This window comes from Thamnophis sirtalis, unplaced genomic scaffold (assembly GCF_051295495.1).
Source record: "Thamnophis sirtalis isolate CommonGarterSnake01/CBP01778 unplaced genomic scaffold, rThaSir2_p1.2 scaffold_3, whole genome shotgun sequence".
In the NCBI taxonomy this organism is placed as follows: Eukaryota; Metazoa; Chordata; class Lepidosauria; order Squamata; family Natricidae; genus Thamnophis; species Thamnophis sirtalis.
Genome location: NW_028261383.1, coordinates 31668923 through 31690335, shown reverse-complemented (window position 1 = coordinate 31690335; position 21413 = coordinate 31668923). Strand labels below are relative to the sequence as shown.

Here is a 21413-nt window from a genome sequence, read left to right as displayed (position 1 = left end):
GTATGAGCCGAGGTGGCACAGTGGTTAGGGTGCAGTACTGCAGGCCACTTCAGCTGACTGTTATCTGCAGTTCAGAGGTTCTAATCTCACCGGCTCAGGGTTGACTCAGCCTTCCATCCTTCCGAGGTGGGTGAAATGAGGACCCAGACTGTGGGGGCGATATGCTGACTCTGTAAACCGCTTAGAGAGGGCTGAAAGCCCTATGAAGCGGTATATAAGTCGAACTGCTATTGCTATTGCTATACCTCTATTCTGACATTTCCTAACCCTTGCATTTATATCACTATACAGCTACATTCAAATTGATATGGGTTCTTTTCAAGGATTATTTTTTTGCACATCCTCCAGTCCAATTTGATTCTCTTTTCTGTGAGTAGAAAGGCTGACTTTCACAGACCAACTGTGGTAGTATACAAAATGCAAAGCGTTTTATTTCACCACATAAATGGAAAGGAACTAAAAACAAACGAACCCCCAAACTTCTATATATTAATGTAAAAAAATCTATTTTTTTTTCTGCTCTTCAAATATATACACATCCCGATACACATAAAGAAACAGCTACAAGTATTCCCAGGAAAACACAGAAAAGACATTTGACAGGATAAATGGAGAGATGATGAAACAACCCCAAAAATAAGAGAGAAGCAGTTATTGGCACACTGTACCACTGAAACATTTTCAAACAGAAATATACATCTAATTAAGATGAGTAAATTTCAAACAATTGAAAATACTTGAAATATTAGCTTACCCCCATCAAGCGACAGTTAGCCATGTTAAAGCTACAATCCTATGTACAATTTCTTGGGGAAAAAAACATTCAGCTTTGTGGTAATTCCTCCTGAGAGAATAGGAATATAACCGTAGCACACATCCCTTTGCACGCTGATTCCAGGGAATCATTCTATGTACGGAAAAGCTTTTCTGGTTTTGTACATATTTGAAAAAAACACAAGAACTAAATTTCAGAAGTGCATCACACTGCACCCTCTTTTGCACAGGTTTCACAAATGGGCAGGGCGATCATCTCTGGACTGCCAAAAGATCCAGATGAACAGTAGGAGGACGCAAAGAGGTACATGAAACCTACTGCTTGCTGCATCTACTAGTTCTCTAGATTTTTACAGCCCAAATATGGTAATCTATTCAATATGTCTGCTAAAGAATACCATCACACAATCTTTTACACATTCTGACAATCTCATAAAACAACAGTCCCGTTTGTTTTTAATACGCATGTTTTACATACCAAGCCACTGTGGCTTATAAGTCATGGTTTACAGCTTGCAACATGAGCATCCAGACAATCAAACAAACCATGATTAAAACAAGCCTGGGTTACTACTGTGCGTGAACCCTGTCATTGGTTTTCCGTGTTAGAATTTCTTTCGATTGCATAAAACTGGACGCAATCAATTTAACAGAATTGGACGTTCTATACAATCTGAGTTGTCAACGAACCCTACAAATCTTAAGGGAGCCTCTAAGCCAGGAGTGTCAAACTTGCAGCCTGCAGGCTGGATTCGCATTGCGCTGGCCACGCCCACCCCCAGTTTAGCGAAGGGGAGGGGAAGTTGTGATACATCACATGACAATGCAAGTTTGACACCCCTGCTCTAAGCAAAAACATGTAAGACTGAGCTGCACAGCGGTAACTTCTGAAGGACCAGGTTCAACAAGTTGTTATCCCATGTTTTATCTTGGGGGTTTTCTTCTGATAAAGGATGCCTCCAAAAGCATAAAGGTAAAGGTTCCCCTCACACGTAGGTGCTAGTCGTTCCAGACTCTAGGGGGTGGTGATCATCTCTGTTTCAAAGCCAAAGAGCCAGCATTGTCCAAAGACGTCTCCGTGGTCTTGTAGCTGGCATAACTAAACACCGAAGGCGCACGGAACGCTGTTACCTTCCCACCAAAGGTGGTCCCTATTTTTCTACTTGCATTTTTACATGCTTTCGAACTACTAGGTTGGCAGAAGCTGGGACAAGTAACAGGAGCTCACTCTGTTACGCAGCACTGGGGATTTGAACCGCCAAACTACTGACCTTTCTCATCGACAAGCTCAGCGTCTTAACCACTGAGTTACTGCATCCCAAAAGCATAGAAAGCTCTCATTATTTTAGGACATGTTGAAGACATTAGGAATTCCCATTTCTACAACTTTATACAATTTGAAAGAGGTTTGATGAATTAATTACTTAACAAAATCTATTTATTGCTTAAGACATTAAACAACATTGTGTTGGAGCCTAAAAAGAAAGCCGTTTTGTCCCTTTGTCTCCTTTCCACCAAGGTATTTATTGCATATTAGGTTGCCTATCAGAAGTTGCCTGTGTGATCCAACGCAGATGGCAGCTAGGAATGTGCCCGGATGCCATGGCTAACTTCCAGGGCACTTTTGGAGTGGCATCTTTATCATGGAATCACAGGAGAAAACAAAAACTCAGACACTGATTTCCTGACTCTTCTCTTTAGTTTGGAAAAGTGCATTTTTCCAACCACCCTTTTATACAGTACAGTATCTACAATCAGGTCACCTCAAGTCTCCAGGAAAAAAAGAAAACAACACAAGTGTACAAAGAACAGGGCCAAGTCCCCATCATTTTGGGATGATCTGGAGGATGTGGAATGGCAAGACTGGTCCTTACGAGGAACCAGCATCAATTCTATGTTGCGGTTCAGTCCATGAACACATCCAGCCCAAAAGTCCGGTTGGTGCCATATCAGATCCGTCCAATCTCGGCTCCTTCCTCTTTTTCTTGCCTGCTCTTGAGAACAGCGAGGAGCAGGTATCTCTTGGCCAACCGTGGATTCGTGAAGTATCTTTGAAGCCACTTCTTTCTTCCAGCTTCTCCAAACATCCAGTGCTTAATTAATCCCAGTGTGCTTGGACCGGATGGTCCCAGTTATTTTGCCAGTGTTAGTCCATGAATCTACAAGCTCAAAATGCAGCACCCCTCAGATGGAGTCAGTCAAAGGACCAAAGTATTCCCTTTGACACATGCAGACTTTCTCAGAAAAGGAGAGAGAGAGACAAAAAATACAGCAAAAAAGTGGGAGGGGGGGAAACAAAGACATAGACAAAGAGGCAGAAAGGCAGAGAGAGACCAAGAGACAGAGAGAGACAAGAGAGACACAGAGAGACACAAACAGAGAGAGAGAGACTTTCTGGAGAAAGACATCACACACAAACAGTGGAACACTACTGAGTTCTCCAAGGTTAATGGAGTTCGCCTCCATCATGCAAGGGAGAAAATGAAATCCAGTCCACACCCCCTTCCCTCAATGCTAGTGAATTACAGTGCAAGGGTAGCCTTGCTTAACATTATGCCTCCCCAGTTCTGATAGATTACAACTTCCATGTTCTCATCCAAGCCCCCACCAATCGCTTTTATGTAAGATCTGTAGAGAGCTTTGCACACCATGTTACACAGGCTTTAACCACAAAAGATATATGTTCAGTTCAGTTTGAAATAACATGGATGGATGGATGGATGGATGGATGGACGGAAGGAAAGCTTTCAACAATGAATGGAACAGTCACCCCAACTTTGCTTATCAATCCAGTGTAATATTTCTGTTAGAATCCCATTAAAGCGCATTCAAGCCCCCCAAATCTAATTTGGCAAGCTAAAGGAGTGTGTGAAGGACCAGGGAGTGGGGTGGGGGGGTGGGAAGAGTGCTCCCCCACAATTTCTCTGGAGTGTCAAAGGAAAGAATTGGAGGTTATGGTGGGGGGGGGAGGAGTGTTAGTATTCAAAGTAGCACAATGCACATATTGTACTGTGCTTGAATTGTTCAAAACTTTTACGCATTTTACTGCAGCCGTCCTGACAGACTCCTGCTAAGCAAGCCAACGTGAATATCCTCTCCTCGTGTTCTCAATGAGGGGCTGAAATCCAGGGCTACTTGGGAATGGGTCTGACTATGAAATTGGGGACCCAGGTATTTTGTGTTGACAGTCCTCTGTAGGAGACCTGCTGACAGAGTTGCTAACGTTGAGTGAAGGACATGATTAGCCCAATCAGAACATGTGCCCGGTTTGCTGCTGAAGGAAGGAAAACAGAGTAAATACCTTAGCCACTAACCCTGCTTCCTTAGCTCATCCTCAAAACCTGGAGATCAAAGGACAGAAGAAAGACCTAGAATGAAACATTTGGAAGAACACGTAATAAAATATTTCTTCAGATTATGGCAGAATGAATAGGGCTACATTTGACAGAGCAACTTCCTTGCTTGGATGTCGCCCAGATGTGTTAAGACAGGAACTAAGACTTTCTAGCCAACATGGTCTCTGGCTACAGACAATCTCAGGTTCTCCAGATGTTTCGGACTTACAACTGTCCTTTGCTGCAAATGTTCTTGGCGCAATATGGGACAGACACATAGTTGCTTATTCTGTGGTTGATAAATACTAAAAAAAACAACAACTGAGAATTGTAGTTTCTACCCACAGCAGGAAGGCACCCAGTTGGTTTAAAGCTGAAACAGACTGGTTTAGGACGAGGAGAAATAGGAGTTAACAGAGTGGAAAACAAACCACCTGGTAAGAATTTCAGAATAACAATTTTGGATCATGTGACGAAATAAGTTAGTTAGAGATGACCAGAGCCCAAAAGAAAACCAGTCGAGAAAGAGAACCACAACTTGGAAGGTGGATGGTGAGATTTGGACGAGCAAAGGCTGGGCCAGAGTGAACAACCAGATGTCCCACAAAAATGCTCTGGAGCACGATGGCCTCTGAGCCACATCCGGTCTCCAGCAGTCTCTATGGTGCTGTCCAACTTCTTAACACAGCCTCCGAGGGCCGGTGCTAGCTTGGGTTCACACCATATTGAGGGCATCCTCAGCCAGGAAGCAGTGCAGGTGTTGAAAGGATGGGCGGTCCTTGGCCTCTCGTGCCCAGCATCTCAACATCATCTCATAGACGGCCAAGGGGCAGGTGGGCGGACGGCAGAGATAAACCTGAGGATGGAGGAAAAGAGACGGTGTGATATGGCCCTGAGGTGAGCAGGCCCAAGACAAAGCCTGGATTTTCTTAAAGCTCAAAAGACTCAAGCAGGGGTGAAATGCTATCCATTCAGACCAGTTCACCTGAACTGGTAGTAAAAATGCTACTGGTTTACCCAAACCAGTAGCAAAAAAAATTCTACTGGTTCAGGTGAACCAGTATTTCCGACAATCAACTGTGACATGCAATTTATATTAGCTAGAATAATCAATTTTCCCGCTTTCTAGCTAATCTTAATCGCCTGGAACAGCAGATCCCCTGGTTCTACTTACCTTTGCAGGCGCACTCGGTAGCAGGCTCTGCCCACCTGCCTGGATGTCATCATATCCCATTTTTGACACTCTGCGCATGTGCGGAAGGTCCTGCGCATGCACAGAGGTGCATGCATACATGCACGGAGGTGCGCGCGTGCTCACATTTGCAAACCGGTAGCGAAGGTACGTTGATTTCACGCCTGGACTCAAGGTCTTGGTGGCGCAGTGGTTAGAATGCAATATTGAAGGCAAACTCTGCCCACAGTGAAGAGTTTGATCCTGATGGGGCTCGAGGTTGACTCAGCCTTCCATCCTTCCAAAGTCGATAAACGAGGACCCAGATCATTGGGGGCAATACACTGACATCGTAAACTGCTCAGAGAATGTTCTAAAGTACAGTGAGGCGGTATAGAAGTCTAACTGCTTTTGCTACCACTATTCCTATTCCTGTCTCCATCGAAGTAGAATAGGCAAGAAACAAATCTGTTTAATATGGAACCAGCAAACTTTATTCTCTACGTGGTGAAGACAGGAAATCACATATGACCTGTTTCTAAGTGCCACATCAAACCCTAAGCTAGACACACAGTGTGTGCAATTCCAAACCACAAGCTTTAAGATCCCTCCCCGGATTTTAATTCATTTTAAATTAAATCAAATGCAAGCTTTGTGTTTTGGGGGGGGGAAGGGTAGGCCAACGGTTTCCTGTTCACATTTGGAGTGCGGTCCAGGATTGAAAAAGGCAGGGGGTCAGCTGATGGAAACATTTCTGCCTTAAATGATGTGATATCCTGATGTGGAATCTGGAGAAGTCTATTGCTGTCGACTTTCACTGCAATTTCAAGCACGCAGGAAAACCTGAGGTTAAGTAACAGCGAGTGCTCTGCTTTGAGTTTGACAAGTTTCAAATTATGCATGGCACCTTTTAAAATTATGATGTCTACCCCTCATCACAATGAAGAGCCTTCTGCAGAGGTTGTACTAAACAGTGCCTAAGTTCATAAAGCATGCTATTATTGTGGCCCTCTAGTGGCCAGTGGAGCTGGTGGCAGACTCAGACAGTGAGAAGGTTAGGGAGGAACATGGGCCAGTCCTGGAGTCCGGGAAAGGCTCTGATTAGGGCTCGGCATCGGAGGCAGAGAGGGGGCCAGGGATGACAGTTATCAGCTGCCTTCGGAGTTGGAGATCAGTGGGGCAGAAGAACAGCTGGAGCCTGTTCCCGATGTGCGCATGCACAGAGCTGCCAGGAGAAGGGGGTTCCACTACAAAACCGCGGTCGACTAAAACGCGCTCGACGAAACCGCGTACCTGACGTCATCACAGTGCGACGAAAAAAGCACGCTGTGAGCGGTAAAGCTAAAATTAACGCGTAAACCTAAACCTAATCCCCCGAAACCTAACCCTAACCCTAACCCTAACCCTTAACCTAACCCTAAACCTAACCCTAAACCTAACTCTTAACCTAACGCTAAACCTAACGCTAAACCTAACGCTAAACCTAACGCTAAACCTAACGCTAAACCTAACGCTAACCCTAAACCTAACCCTAACCCTAACCCTAACGCTTAACCTAACCCTAAACCTAACCCTTAACCTAACCCTAACCCTAACCCTAAACCTAACCCTTACCTTAACGTGAATCGGCTTGCTTTAAAAGCGCTTTTTAAAGCGCCCTTTTTTCTCCGCGGTCATATTTGTCGTGCTGCTGATGACGTCAGGTACGCGCTTTAATCGGGCGCGCTTTAGTGGACCGCGGTTTTGTCGTGCCACGGGAGAAGGGAACAGCTAAGGAACACGGGCCGACTTGGGATTAAAGGCACAGGTGGATGGTGAATGGCCCCTCCCATAGGGAATAAAAGGGGAGCGAAAGGGGAGGGGAGTTTGCAGGAGACAATTAGTTCAGTTCATGAGGGTGAAGATCTGTTCCTGACTTCTTGCCAAGTATTGTCTGCTACAGAGTGGCATTTGGAAAATATCGGCCTGGCAGCTCTCTAAGCCCGATAAATGTCTGTAGTTGTGAAATCTCATGAAAGACTATTTCCCGGGACTTTGCTGGAGAGGAATTCCCTTTAACCTAAATAAAAGGGGTTTTATCGGGACGTCATGATCTTGGGAAGCCTAGGTCAGAACATCTATATTTAGGTTAAGGTAACACAACAGCCGTGTTTTCAATTGGAATACAGTGCTCAGATAAATAAATAACGGTACAATTTGGGGTCCTTGGTGCTCCCTGAGCTTGGTAGTTTTCTTGGAGACGTTTCATTACCCATCTAGGTAACATCATCAGCACTAGAAGGGAGTGAGGCTTGCTCTTTGTTTAAATACAAGGGAATTGCTCCATCGGTGGGAGTGGTTCATGATATTACCTAGTTGGGTAATGAGACAACTTCAAGCAAGCAAAAAAGCTCAGAGAGCATCAAGGATCCCACATTTCAATCCTGAGCTACAAATATTCTCCTTTATTGAAATCGCAGGATAACTTAACATTACAGACTGGTTCACAAAGCATGCTGAAAGAGTGACTTGAGTTTCCCACAACATAATAATCCATGCACTGTCCAGACACAAGTAGTCCTAAACTTACAACAGTTCACTTAGTGACCGTTCAAAGGTACAACGGCACTGAAAAAAGTGACTTATGACTGTTTTTCACACTTAGGACCGTTGCAGCGTCCCCATGGTTTTGTGATGCTTGACACCTGATTCACATTTGTGACGGTTTCAGTATCTCGGGGTTCATGTAATCCCCTTTTTTAAACTTCCGCCAAGCAAAGTCAACGGGGAAGCCAGGTTCACTTAATAACCATGTGACTAATTTAAGAACTGCAGTGATTCACCTAACGAATGTGTCAAGGAAAGTCGTAAAATGGGGCGAAACTCGCTTAACAAATTTCTCACTTAGCAACCTAAATTTTGGGCTCAATTGTAGTCGTAAGCTGAGAACTGCCTATCCATGTACGCGCATGAGTCCTAGTCTAATGTATTATATAAACTTTGTATACTAGGCATGTTGTTAAACAGTCCCATTGTTTACCTGTTTGCCCTGATGTCGAAAAAACTCGCCCGCGTTCTCGATTACAGCTTCATCCGTCAGCTGGCTGTATGGCTGTTCCTGGCACAGCATGAGGATTTCCCACAGCGTAACACCAAAGGCCCAAACGTCGCTGGCCATGGTGAACTTACCCTGAGGGGAGGGAAAAAAATGTCATCCCTGGATTGATTAAAACCAGTTTTACAACATGATTCAACCTTGAGGGCTCTGGTCAGGGGAAGCCAGAAAAAACAAATCACAAATATAAAATCCCAAGTAAAAAAACATTGCAACAGCTTCCACCACTCATAGGGACTGAAAGTACTGTGGGGTTTTTTTCCCCCCTGGAAGACCTAACCCAGTGGTAGTCAACCTGGTCCCTACCGCCCACTTGTGGGCGTTCCAGCTTTCATGATGGGCAGTAGGGGTTTTGTCCGATACTGAAGCACTTTCCTTTTTTAAATTTAATTGACTTCCCTACTTTATAAATCACCATTACTGTGGAACTGGGTGGGCAGTTAGAAAATTTTACTACTAACAGAGATACAAAAGTGGGCGGTAGGTATAAAAAAGTTGACTATCCCTGACCTAACCAGTTCTTAACTCTACAGGAAGACTATAACTGTATTAAGATATTCCCCTCATGGCGAACAGGTGGCACGCAGAGCATACAAGCCGTCACTCCAACTCAGTTCCATTGCGCATGCGCGCACACCTCCCACCTCCCAGGTGGTTTTTGGGTCTCTACCGTGCATGCGCTGGGGCCGGGCGTATGTGGGAGACACGCATGCAGCCCATACTTGCTCCCAGGAGGCTGCAGGAAGGCCTACTAGACCCAAAATGGGCAGCAGGGCAGTGGCGCAGCCCCCCTGCAGCCCGTGGTTGCTCCCAGGAGGATGCAGAGAGGCCTACTAGGCCCAAATCGGGGTGTGGGGGGGTTCCGTCCGCATGCTTGGGGGGCGGAGTGTGCAGGGGGGAGTGCACACACACTTTCAGCATGCAACAACAAAAAGGTTAGCCATCACTGAGATAAGCTATAATAAGATAAACATTGCAAGTCTGGTTATTATTTCTTCCTCTTCCTCTTATTCCTACAGGGACCATTTGTCCTTTATTATAAAAGACAGTGCTTGACTTCAGAAAGCTGTCCTTTTAGATTTATCTATTTCTTTTCTTGGTTCTGCTCTTGAATGTTCCTTTGTAAAGCCGACCTAGACAAGCCGAGACATATATACAATTTTTTTTTTATAATATCTAAGCAATGTTTTAAAAAAGCTCGTCACTTCACACACTCACCATTAGAATGCACTCCCAAGCCATCCAGCGGATCGGGAGCACGGCTCGGCCCTGGATGCGGTAATAATCTCCGGCATAGAGGTTCCGGCTCATGCCGAAGTCTGCAATCTTGATGGTGAAGCCTTCACCCACCAGGCAGTTTCGGGTTGCCAAGTCCCGGTGCACAAAATTGAGGGAGGCAAGGAACGCCATCCCAGAGGCTATCTGAGCCCCTAAATGGACCAGAGTGGGATAGCTGAGGAAGGAAGAAAAGATGGCCGGAATGTTAATTTAGAAAAGGAGTATCTCACTCTCTGCCTCCCTACAAGAGCAAATACAGGTAGCAGGGACGTGCAGTCAGGGGAGGCAGAGCCTCACCACTGTCATCATGAAAAGAAAAAAAATGTAAAAGGAAAAAGGCAAGAGCTGAGGTCAGGCTGAGCTAGTTGCTGCCAGAGTAGGGAGTGATTTTAGTATATTAATTGATTTGATTCGTTGTATTAGCTTTATTGTTTTAAATGTGGTTATATATTCTGTAAGCCACCTTGAGTCGCCATGGGTGAATAGGTAATTAAATTAAATTAAATTTAAAAATAAATTAAATTAATATTTAAATTATTAAAAATTAAATAAATTAAATAATTAAATTAAATTAATTAAATAAATAATTAAATAAATAATTAAATAAATAATTAAATAAATAAAATAAATAAAATAAATAAAATAAATTAAATAAATTAAATTAAATAAATTAAATAAATTAAATTAAATTAAATAATTAAATTAAATAATTAAATTAAATTATATTAAATTATTAAATTAAATTATTAAATTAAATTATTAAATTAAATTATTAAATTAAATTATTAAATTAAATTAAATTATGCCTGAATTGTAGACTACAATACATTGTCTGAAAAATCTGCTGCTCAGTATGTAAGAACAGCAGATTATAAAGGGAAAATATGCAGGAAAATAAATGGGATGCTTAGGAAAGGACTCCAGTTTAAGTAGTAAGACAATGTTTAACCGACATATTTCACATTTTGTGAGATGAATGGCTATTCATAAATAAATGTATAAAGTTTGCTTCCCAGTTGGAACGTTGAGAAACGTATTGAGTTTCAGATGTGACTACCTGTATTTTTGTATGCAGACAATCGTATCATATTCATGTTGGAAGCACCCAGGGGCTTCTGGGTTGAAAGGATTAGCCAGTGACGTCATCATTGCCCAAGACTGATGCCTAGTTAGGGCTCCTTTCATGTCCCCATTAATGTGCCCACCAAAGTGGAACTTATCTATCTACTTGCGAATGCACGCTTTTGAACTGCTAGGGTGGCAGGAGCTGGAGCAAAGGACAGGAGCTCACTCCATCCCACGGCAACGCTCGGATCTCAAATGTGGGTTTGCTGCTCGTCAACCCAACATCCTAACCAGGCATGCAGACAGTGCATGAGAATGCAAATAATTTGCAGTGAATATTAGGGAGACTGTATGAGTGGTGCAGTGGCTTAGAGGCAGAATTCCCACCTCAGAATCGGGAGGCTGTGCGTTCAATCCTAGGTAGCAGCAATGTATGAAGCAGTGTAAGAGTGGGGCCAAAACAGAGATGAATTAGAAGGAGAGACAGATAGGGAGAGATACTGTGAATGACATTGATTAAAAGCCAGTTTTGTTCTTGTCATATGCATTTGCTTTCTTTGACTTACTACTTCTCACTTCATTTCTCTCTGCCGTACATAGTTTAACCTAAAAGGGGATACCGTGATGGTATTCACGTATGAAAATTGTGATGCCGAGTCTACAGAACCGGATTGTCAATACTTCCTCCCAAATCTATATCAGTTCCTTGCTGGACTTTGATTTCAGAAATTTGGAATAGATACCTGATGGTTGGTCTCCCATTGGGGCTGCCACCCAGCTTGTCTTCCAGCTCATGTCCACTCAGGAACTGGTTGAGGTCCCCATTCTCCATGTACTCTGTGATCATACACAGTGGATCGTCCCGCACACACACACCCAGCAATCTCACAATGTTAGGGTCCTTCAGGCGAGACATGATCTTCACCTCCTTCAGGAAATCATTCCTGTGTGGACAAAAGACAGGGACAAGAAGATGAGGAAGGTAGTTGACAGGTGTCAAAAGAGGACATCTTGGGGGGGGGGGTGTCAGATGATTTAATTTGTTCCCGGTTTTTTTTTTTCCTCAACCATCCAAAATCCCCTCATTTTTGCCACCAAAGCACCTTGGCAATTTGTAACAGGGCACAATACAGTCTTCCTGTGAATGTAAACATATTGATTATGTGCCGTCAAATTGGTGTCAACTCTTAGATAAAGGTAAAGGTTCCCCTTGCACATGTGCTGTTGTTCCCGATTCTAGGGGGAGGTGCTCATCTCCTTTTCAAAGCCAAAGAGCCAGGTCTGTCCAAAGACGTCTCCATGGTAATGTGGCCGGCATGACTAAATGCCAAAGGTACACGGAACACTGTTACCTTCCCACCAAAGGTGGTTCCTATTTTTCTACTTGCATTTTTACGTGCTTTATAACTGCTAAGTTGTCAGAAGGTGAGACAAGTAAAGGGAGCTCACTCCATTACGCGGCGCTAGGGATTCGAGCCATCGAACTGCCGACCTTCTGATCGACAAGCTCAGCGTCTTAGCCACTAAGCCACCACTCTTAGCAACCACAAAAATAGATTTTCTCGGTAATGATCGACCCCTAACCTGGTTATCCAGGTGTTGTTATCATGCACCCAATACCACTTTAACTAAGTCCATCCCCTTTGCTTCCGATGGTCCTCTTCTTCCCTTTCCTTCCATTTATAGTGAAGCTATTAAGGCAGAGTCTATCTGAATGTTTTGAAATGCTTTCTCCCAACTTCTCTACGCTTGGACTAAGCTCCTTTTTGTGAAATAAGCTGTTATCAGGTTCCTCCTACGCTGTCTCTTATTGCTTTCTTCCATTCATTTCCCAGCTTCCTGACAATCTCTAGCACTCCCTGATATACGTATACAGGCAGTCCTCACCTTATGATGACAATTCGGATGTTGTGGTAACTACACTAAGCAATGTGTAGTTGCTGAGCACCCAAGTTTACAACACTTTTGCTGCAATGGTTAGCAAACCACACATCAAGCGAATCCCTCTCCCCCCATTTGCCTGTTAGACTCTCTGTCAGGATTCCAACTAATAGATCCATAGCAAGGAAAACTCCAAGGCAGGTAGATTCCTCAAAGGATAGCTAGGAAGTTCACCAATGGCGATTGTGTGACCCTAGGACACCTGCAACTGTTGTAAATATCTGCTGGTTGCCAAGCACCCGAGTCACAATCATGTGACTGCCTGTGACGGTCACATGATTGGGACATCATCCCAGTCATAAATGTGTGAGCACCAGTCGTAAGTCACTTTTTCAGTGCAATCATAACTTTGAACTAAACAAATGGTCGTAAGTGATGGACTACCGGTATTGAAGTAGGAATTTCAGTAATGAAAGCTGAATTTAGGATCGGTATAAAAGCAATAGCACTTGGACTTGTATACCGCTTCATAGTGCTTTTACAGCCCTCCCTAAATGGTTTTTACAGAGTCAGCCTAGGGCCCCAACCATCTGGGTCCTCATTTTACCCACCTCAGAAAGGATGAAAGGCTAAGTCAACCCTGAGCCGGTGAGATTTGAACTGCCACACTGCAGCTAGCAGTCAGCTGAAGTAGCCTGCGGTACTCCACTCTAACCACTGCGCCACCTCGGCTCTAAAAGTTCATCTAAGGGAATTTATCTGACAGAACACTGCCTTTGTGGCAACAAACCCCTTTCAAATTACCTCCCAGGTAAAGCCTCTATGAGAAATCTTGAGCAGATAAATAAATGGGGAGCTCAAATTTAATGTAGAGAGGGTTTCTACTTCCTTAAAGTCAGCAGCCACAAACAAATTCCATTGAGATGGATGGGGAAAAAGTTAAGGCTAACACGACATTTAAAACAGGTAAATGCAATATTGTGAATCAAGGCTGAGAACATTCTATTATGGACATTTATGTCAACGTAATCTGGAGTGAATCGGGTTAGGAAAACATGGGCTAACTTACCATTCCTGAACCTGAACACCTTTCTGAAGTGTGGGTTTCAACCCCAGAAGTCCTAGCAATGGTCAAACAGATTAAGGAGGTCTAATTTTTAAAACAGCCCAGACCTTGACCATTGTTAGGACTTCTGGCGTTAAAATCCACACATCAGAAAGGTGTCCAGGATGCTGAAGAATAGCAATAGCATATAGACTTCTATATCGCTTCATAGTGCTTTTATAGCAATAACAATAGCAGTTAGACTTATATACCGCTTCATAGGGCTTTCAGCCCTCTCTAAGCGGTTTACAGAGTCAGCATATCGCCCCCACAGTCTGGGTCCTCATTTCACCCACCTCGGAAGGATGGAAGGCTGAGTCAACCTTGAGCCGGTGAGATTAGAACAGCCGAACTGCAGATAAGAGTCAGCTGAAGTGGCCTGCAGTACTGCACCCTAACCACTGCGCCACCTCGGCTCTCTCTATAGACCCCTGTAAGCAGCTTATAGAGTCAGCATATCGCCTCCAACAAATTGGGTCCTCGTTTTACCTACCTCGGAAGGATGGAAGGCTGAGTCAACCTTCCGCCTGGTGAAATTCAAACTGCAGGCAGCCAGCAGAAGTAGCCTGCAGTACTGCATTCTAACCACTGTGCCACCGCAGCTCTTGGTCAGGTTGAAAAAATGTATATAATGGGCTGTGCTTTCACAATGCATATTTTTATTTCCATCCTCAAGGCACACACCTGGCATTCTTGGTGGCATCCGAGCGTAGAATCTTCACAGCAACCAACAGGGGGCGCCCTTTGCGCACATTGAAAGGGAACTCCAAACTTGGCAGATCTTGTGGGTTCTCCACTTCACACAGGTGGACCTTTCCAGGAGAGAAGGGGGGGGGGGAACAGGGAGCCATTATGGAATCATGAAGGACACAGGAAATAATGGCACAGTGAATGCAGTATGGCCTTGCTCTCAACCTTGGCAACTTAAAGGCGTGTGAACTTCAACTCCCATAATTCCCCAGTCAGCGAACACGAATGTTGGAGGAAAGGCTTCCATTGGCCAAAATCCATCTACCACGCATTTCTTTCTAACATGTGGCACCATGATGGAATGTAATGCATGTAGCCCTCGACCTATGACCACAATGGAGCCCAGAATTTATGTTGCTAAGTGAGAAATCTGTTGAGTTGTTGTCCCGTTTAATGACTTTTCTTGCCCCATTTTGTTAAGTGAATGTCAAATCCCTATCATGACACTGCCATTTCCGTGAGGAGAGGATCCTGGATCATTTATTCACTTATTGCCCTCTTCCTGTTTATTACATATCCTGTAATCCAGTGTTTCTCAACCTTGGCCACTTGAAGATGTCTGGACTTCAACTCCCAGAATTCCCCAGCTGGCTGGGGAATTCTGGGAGTTGAAGTCCAGACATCTTCAAGTGGCCAAGGTTGAGAAACACTGCTGTAATCTCTTAGTTCCATGATGGCAAACCTATGGCACGAGTGCCAGAGGTGGCACGGAAAGCCCTCTCTGTGGGCTTAAGCACCGCCACCAGCTGCTCTTCTGGTTTCCATCTTCCCGCACGCCGGAAACCCGAAGACCAGCTGGCTGTGTAAATGTGCACGGTGGCCAGCTGGTCTTTGGGCTTCCATCTCACATTCCAGCCACTTGGTGCTGAAAAGGTTCACTATCACTGCCTTAGTTTATAATCCCAGCTCTGACTTCTATCTGCCCTGTGCTTTGATTTACCTTTGGGGAATATGTAAGGGGCAGTGGTGAAATTCAATTTTTGTTACTACCAGTTCTGTGGGCGTGGCTTGGTGGGCGTGGCAGGGGAAGGATAGTGCAAAATCTCCATTCCCTCCCCACTCTGGTGCCAGCCAGAGGTGGTATTTGCCGGTTCTCCAAACTACTCAAAATTTCCGCTACCGGTTCTCCAGAACCTGTCAGAACCCGCTGAATTTCACCCCTGGTAAGGGGGGAGGGCCATCTGTTTTGCCTCAGTTCTGAAGCCTCCGGAGAGAAGCGCCTGGGAACAGTTCCTTATCTCTTTCCCAGGACGACCGTTTGCAAAACATCTTCGCACCTGCGGATTGGCTCATTCAACCTCGGACTGAGGGGAGGGGCCTTCTAACGCCTTTATCCTAATGGAATTGCCTCAGGGGACTTAGAGCCTGCTTGGCTTTTGTCTTGCAATCACTCCCTTTCAATAAAAGTTTCCTTTTGAAACGCTGCTATTTCGAGAGTTTGTGCTTTCTTGAATGGGGAGGAGGGGCAGGACCTTACAGTGAATCACTGCAGTTGTTACATTAGTAACGCAGTTGTTAAGTGAATCCGGCTTCCCCATCAACTTTGCTTGTCAGGTGGTCACGAAAGGGGGATCACGTGACCCCGAGACTCTGTGACCGTCATAAATAGGGACCAGTTTTCAAGCATCTGTGTCTTACTTTTCCTCATGCATAGTCCAACCTCTGTCGCAGGCTGAACTGGGCCTACCTCTCCAAACTGTCCTTCGCCCAACTTCTCCTTGAAGATCAGCCGTTCCCGGGGAAATTCGCCTACTGCCATGTCCTTGCCGGCAAGGGCATCCACCGCAACAGCCGGGACAGCATATGTGTTCCCCCCAGTCACTCCCTGCAGGTTGATGATGTCGGCTTCGGCGTAATGTGGCACGTTGTTCTGGAAACTTGGCTGGCTGGCAGCCAGTTCTGGTTCCATGTAGTCAATCCCACATGCTGCAGAAGAAGAAAGAAAGACAAAAGAAGAATCCCTTCAGAGGGGGAGAAAATAACCTGGAGGATTTGCCCAACCCCTGCGACTCCTAGGCACCCAGCAGCCATCAGAGCCATCCGGAGCTCTGCTTTGGACACAAGGAGTCCAGATGTAACATCCTGCTCCATCCCCATTCTCCCTCCCCCACTCCAGAAGCTGCAACATCGCAGAAACCTGCAAAGCGGAAGGTGATGTTAGCCATGCACAGGGCCGACAAGGAGGAGATGTACGGGGGGGGGGGGGGGGACAGACATGGCGAAGAAAGAGAGAGGGAGACAGACGGACAGACAGCACCCCCTGGCAGGCGGGAGAGGAACCGCAGAAGGCAGGATGTTCTGAGCAGGGAGTGAGGTCACCCCGGGGTTCCCAGCCGCACCGCACAAGCTCAGCGCCCTCCTTACCATTGGTGTTGATTGGCTTAACCTGGCTGGGTGGCGGGAAAGCAGGCCTTCCCATTGGCTGGGCATAGGTGGCCAGGAGGAGATGGTAAGCCGGGTTGCTGAGCAGCAGAGCTGTCGGGAGAAGGGGGAGGGAGGGAGGGAGGGGGGTGGGGAGGGGGGAGAGGACAAACGGACGGATGAGGAACGGACAGACGGATGGAGAGATTGATACGAAAGGTAAGGCGTGACGCAGAAAACAGGCAGCACTTTAGGGATTCCCCTCTTTTAAACTTCACATCCCAAACAAGGTAGCAAGAGACGCAGACACCAAATGACATGCGGCTTAATGATGGGAACCAGCCATCATTAGTATCGCTGGACAGAAGGAAGTGACCCAGAATCCTTACATTTCCAGACCTGACGGTAACCCTAAGCCCAAAGGTGGCCAGTGACGGCCAATCGAGTCCAGTTCTTTATTTGCTTATGCCCAACAGACAGAATCTTGCCAGACTAAAGCTCCACAGGGAATCCTCGACGTACAACTGTTCACGGTTTCAGCAGCACTTAAAAAAAATGTGTCTTACAACTGGTCCCCGCACTTATGACCATCGCAACATATCCATGGGCACATATTCGTGACAGTTGCAGCAATCATGTGATCGCTATTTGTGGCTTCCCAGCTGGCTTTGACAAGCAAACTCAATAGGGGAAGTCAGATTCACTTAACAACTGCTTGATTTGTTTAACAAATGCAGTGATTTGCTTAACAGCAGCGGCCAAAAAAAGGTCATAAACTCAGGCACAGCTACTTTAACAACCACCTCACTTAGCGAAAGAAGTTCTGGCCCTAACTCTGGTCATAAGCCGAGGATTATCTGTAACTTTCTAACCTATATCTGGGAGATTATAGAACAGGAGTGTCCAACCTTAGTGACTTTAAGATTTGTGGACTCAACTCCCAGAATTCCTCAGCCAGTACACAAGTCTTAAAAGTTGGAGATCCCTGTTCTATGGTGTGGTTACCCTCAACTTTTTCCTCCTTCCCTTATCCAGTTCAGGACTGAGCAATCGCTTATTTAGGTCTTTTTCTAAAATGGGTCCCCTCCTCCATGGGAAACTCTTGTGTCCTTGCTAAGAATCCCCCCACTCCTTTTCTAGCTGCACATCCCATCACACCTGCTTTGGCCTTCTTCAAAGGAGTCAACCAAGGCTGGTCTTTCTCAATCTGTCCAGACGTACCAAGATACACGGCCCCAGTACCCCACCTCAGGATAATGGATATTCCAGTCAAAAACATCTAGAGGCAGCAAAGCTGAGACAACCTATCCCAGAACTTAAAACTCCTGTTCCTCTTCCTTCCCCACTTTTCCTCCATCAAATAGAATAAAATAGAATAGAACAGAATAGAACAGAACAGAACAGAATAGAACAGAATAGAACAGAATAGAACACAATAGCAGAGTTTGAAGTGACACTGCAGTGTATAAGCCTGAGATTCTGTGGTAAATCATTTTTCCCAGTCCTGTTGTAACTTCAAATAGTCACTAAATGGTCATAATTTGAGGGTTACCTGTACATTCTCCAGAACTTTCCAAAGTTTCAGATATGGATCTTTCTTTTCCAAAAAGATCTCAAACCTCAAACACTTTCAAGAGGAAATCATGGAGTGTTGAACCTAGAACATTTGCATGTAAACTCTAGTATTTAGAATAACAGAGTTGGAAGGGACCTTGGAGGTCTTCTAGTCCAACCCCCTGCTTAGGCAGGAAACCCTACACCACTTCAGACAAATGGATATCCAATATCTTCTTAAAGACTTCCAGTGTTGGAAGTCTTCCAACATTCACAACTTCTGGAGGCAAGTTGTTCCACTAATTAATTGTTCTAACTGTCAGGAAATTTCTCCTCAATTCTAGGTTGCTTCTCTCCTTGATTAGCTTCCACCCATTGCTTCTTGTTCTACCCTCAGGTGCCTTGGAGAATAGTTTGACTCCCTCTTCTTTGTGGCAACCCCTGAGATATTGGAACAGTGCTATCATGTTTCCTCTAGTCCTTCTTCTCATTAAACTAGACATACCCAGTTCCTGCAACCATTCTTCATAAGTTTTAGTCTCCAGTCCCCTAATCATCTTTGTTGCTCTTCTCTGCACTCTTTCTAGAGTCTCCACATCTTTCAAACCATTGGAAAGCGAACCATAAAGTGACTCAAGGACCTCCAGGAGAAAGAATTAAAACCTTCTTCACATCAAGGGCAACTGAAATAATACCACTGTTTCTTGGCAGACTCTAGATTCCAGAAAGAAATGGCTGAAAGTTCCCTCACAAAAAAAATATAATAATATGCATGAAGCTAAGGAGAAATGTTTTGGAGAAATTATCTGCTGGGTTCTCTTCCTCATATAAAGTATCAAGTGGAATCTTCTTCAGTAGCATGAAAAAGTAGGACCCACAAGCTTTAGGAGCCGCAAGATTGACCATCTCACCATCTACCTAAACCATGGGAATAACTCAGTGGTGGGATTCAAACTTTTTTTACTACTGGTTCTGTGGGTGTGGCTTGGTGGGCGTGGCAGGGGAAGGTTACTGCAAAATCCCCATTCCCTCCCATCAGCTGGGACTTGGGAGGCAGAGAATAGATGGGGGCGGGGCCAGCCAGATGTGGTATTTACCAGTTCTCCAAAATTTCCACTACCAGTTGTCCAGAACTGATCAGAACCTGCTGAATGCCACCTCTGGAATAACTACCAAATCAGAGAAGGCCTCTGTTTTGGGCTGAGAAATACAATATGAAATGGAGTGGGGGGGGGAAAACACATTGTTCATGAAATGTGGTGGAAAAAGGACTCCATCCACTGCCAGAAGTCAGATTTGATCTTCTACAGGTAGTCCTTGACCACTATTGGGACTGGAATTTCTACCCTAAATTGCTGCAGTTGTAAGTCAAGTAGGACCTGACTTTATGACCATTTTTACAACGGTCATTAAAAAAATACATGGCTGTTACAGTGGTCGTAAGCGTGCAACGGTTATTCCAAAGGTTGCAATCACATGACCGCGAGACCCTGCAGGTGGTTGTAAAAGTGAGCCAGTTGCCAAGCACCTGAGTTACAACCGTGTCACCATGAGAGTGATGCGACGGTCTTAAGTGCAAGGACTTTTTCCAACATCATCGTAATGAGCTGTCGCTAAACGAATGGTTGAAAGTTGAGGACTACCTGTCATTTTTAATTTTCTCCCTTACTTCCTGCATTCTCGATTCAAATTTAAGCAAGCCTACTTGCTTCAAAGAATTAAAAAATAATAATTCCTGAAATTTTTCCATGTCAGACAATAGATGGCATCGCATTACTGTTTTCATTCAAGGAAAAAAGGTACGGAGATACCGCCTTGCCTTTAGAAACTAAGTGCCAGCCTGCAGTCATATTCCTTTTACGATCTTTGGCCTGCCACACACACACACACTCTTTTTTTACTATGCTGTTTCATTAGTGGGGAATTGGGAGGGGGAATAGTAAGGAGCAAAATGTGTTGTTGTCAAAATAAATCATTCCTTTCTAGAAGCCCAAGGTCATCCTTTGTCTCCGCACCTCTGCACCTGACCGGAACTAGATGGGTGGAAATGCCAGCATGGGCAAAGGAAGATTGGACCATGTGATGGACTTGTGGGTGTGGGGACAGGATCATGAAGGTTCAACTGGATGGAAACCCAGGAAGCTTTCAGATTCAGGTTTCCACAGATGTACCAACATGTCTGTCTTATTAAATTGGAACTTTGATGAAAGTTATGCCTTGAACAATACTGGATGATATTTGGAACGCTGACATTAAGCACATCAGGAAGAAATCAAGCTTTCTTTTCTTGAGTGTTAGCTCTCCATTTGCAGTTTCTTTTACATTAAAAACAAAAAGTACTGAAAAAGCAGGCCATAAATCAGCATAATTTGGGAGCAGATTATAACTCGTTTTGCTAGAAATTTTGCTCAGTCTTAGCTCAATGGTTAAGATGCTGAGCTTGTCGATCAGAAAGGTCGGCAGTTCAGCGGTTCAAATCCCTAGCTCTGCCTAATGGAGTGAGCTTCCGTTACTTATCCCAGTTTCTGCCAACCTAGCAGTTTGAAAGCATGTAAAAATGCAAGTAGAAAAATAGAAACCACCTTTGGTGGGAAGGTAACAATGTTCTGTGTGCCTTTGGCATTTAGTCATGCTGGACACATGACCATGGAGATGTCTTCGGACAGCCCTGGCTCTTCGGCTTTGAAACAGAAATGAGCAGCGCCCTCTAGAGTCAGGAACGACTAGCACATATTTGTGAGGGGAACCTTTACCTTTACCATTTTTCCCCCTTTCTTGATTCTCAATTCACAGCTTGCAGTTTATAACAAAAGCCTACTTTTGGTATTTTTGATACAAGCAAGGGAATACAAACACACACACTCACACACATTCACACTAAATGCACAACAATAGGGATTTGGGGGAAAGAAATGGTGAACTGAAGATGGGTTCATTAAAAGTGGAGCTTACCAGCTCTTTTTATAATTACTCTCCAGACAAGGAGAAGACTTGAGATCACCCATAAGTATCCTTTACAACTGCTCCTCGCATGGAGATAGAAAG

The 21413-nt window shown here is 44.7% G+C and overlaps 1 protein-coding gene across 2 annotated transcripts in view; it reads right to left on the bottom strand.

The window, feature by feature from the left end:
* Positions 1-406: 406 nt before the first annotated feature.
* Positions 407-21413, bottom strand: part of DDR1 (discoidin domain receptor tyrosine kinase 1) — a 79896-nt gene continuing 58889 nt past the window's right edge. Inside the window, exons 12-18 of one of the 2 annotated variants that reach the window (XM_087708529.1) lie at positions 16818-16928; positions 16141-16379; positions 14388-14515; positions 11461-11661; positions 9593-9827; positions 8300-8449; positions 407-4965 (exon numbers count right to left, since the gene is read on the bottom strand). In XM_087708529.1, coding sequence (XP_087564655.1) covers positions 4825-4965; positions 8300-8449; positions 9593-9827; positions 11461-11661; positions 14388-14515; positions 16141-16379; positions 16818-16928 — 1205 coding nt within the window. In that variant the 3' untranslated portion in view covers positions 407-4824. The remainder of the gene's footprint in view (positions 4966-8299; positions 8450-9592; positions 9828-11460; positions 11662-14387; positions 14516-16140; positions 16380-16817; positions 16929-21413) is intronic. The other variant, XM_087708530.1, reaches the window with a different exon arrangement.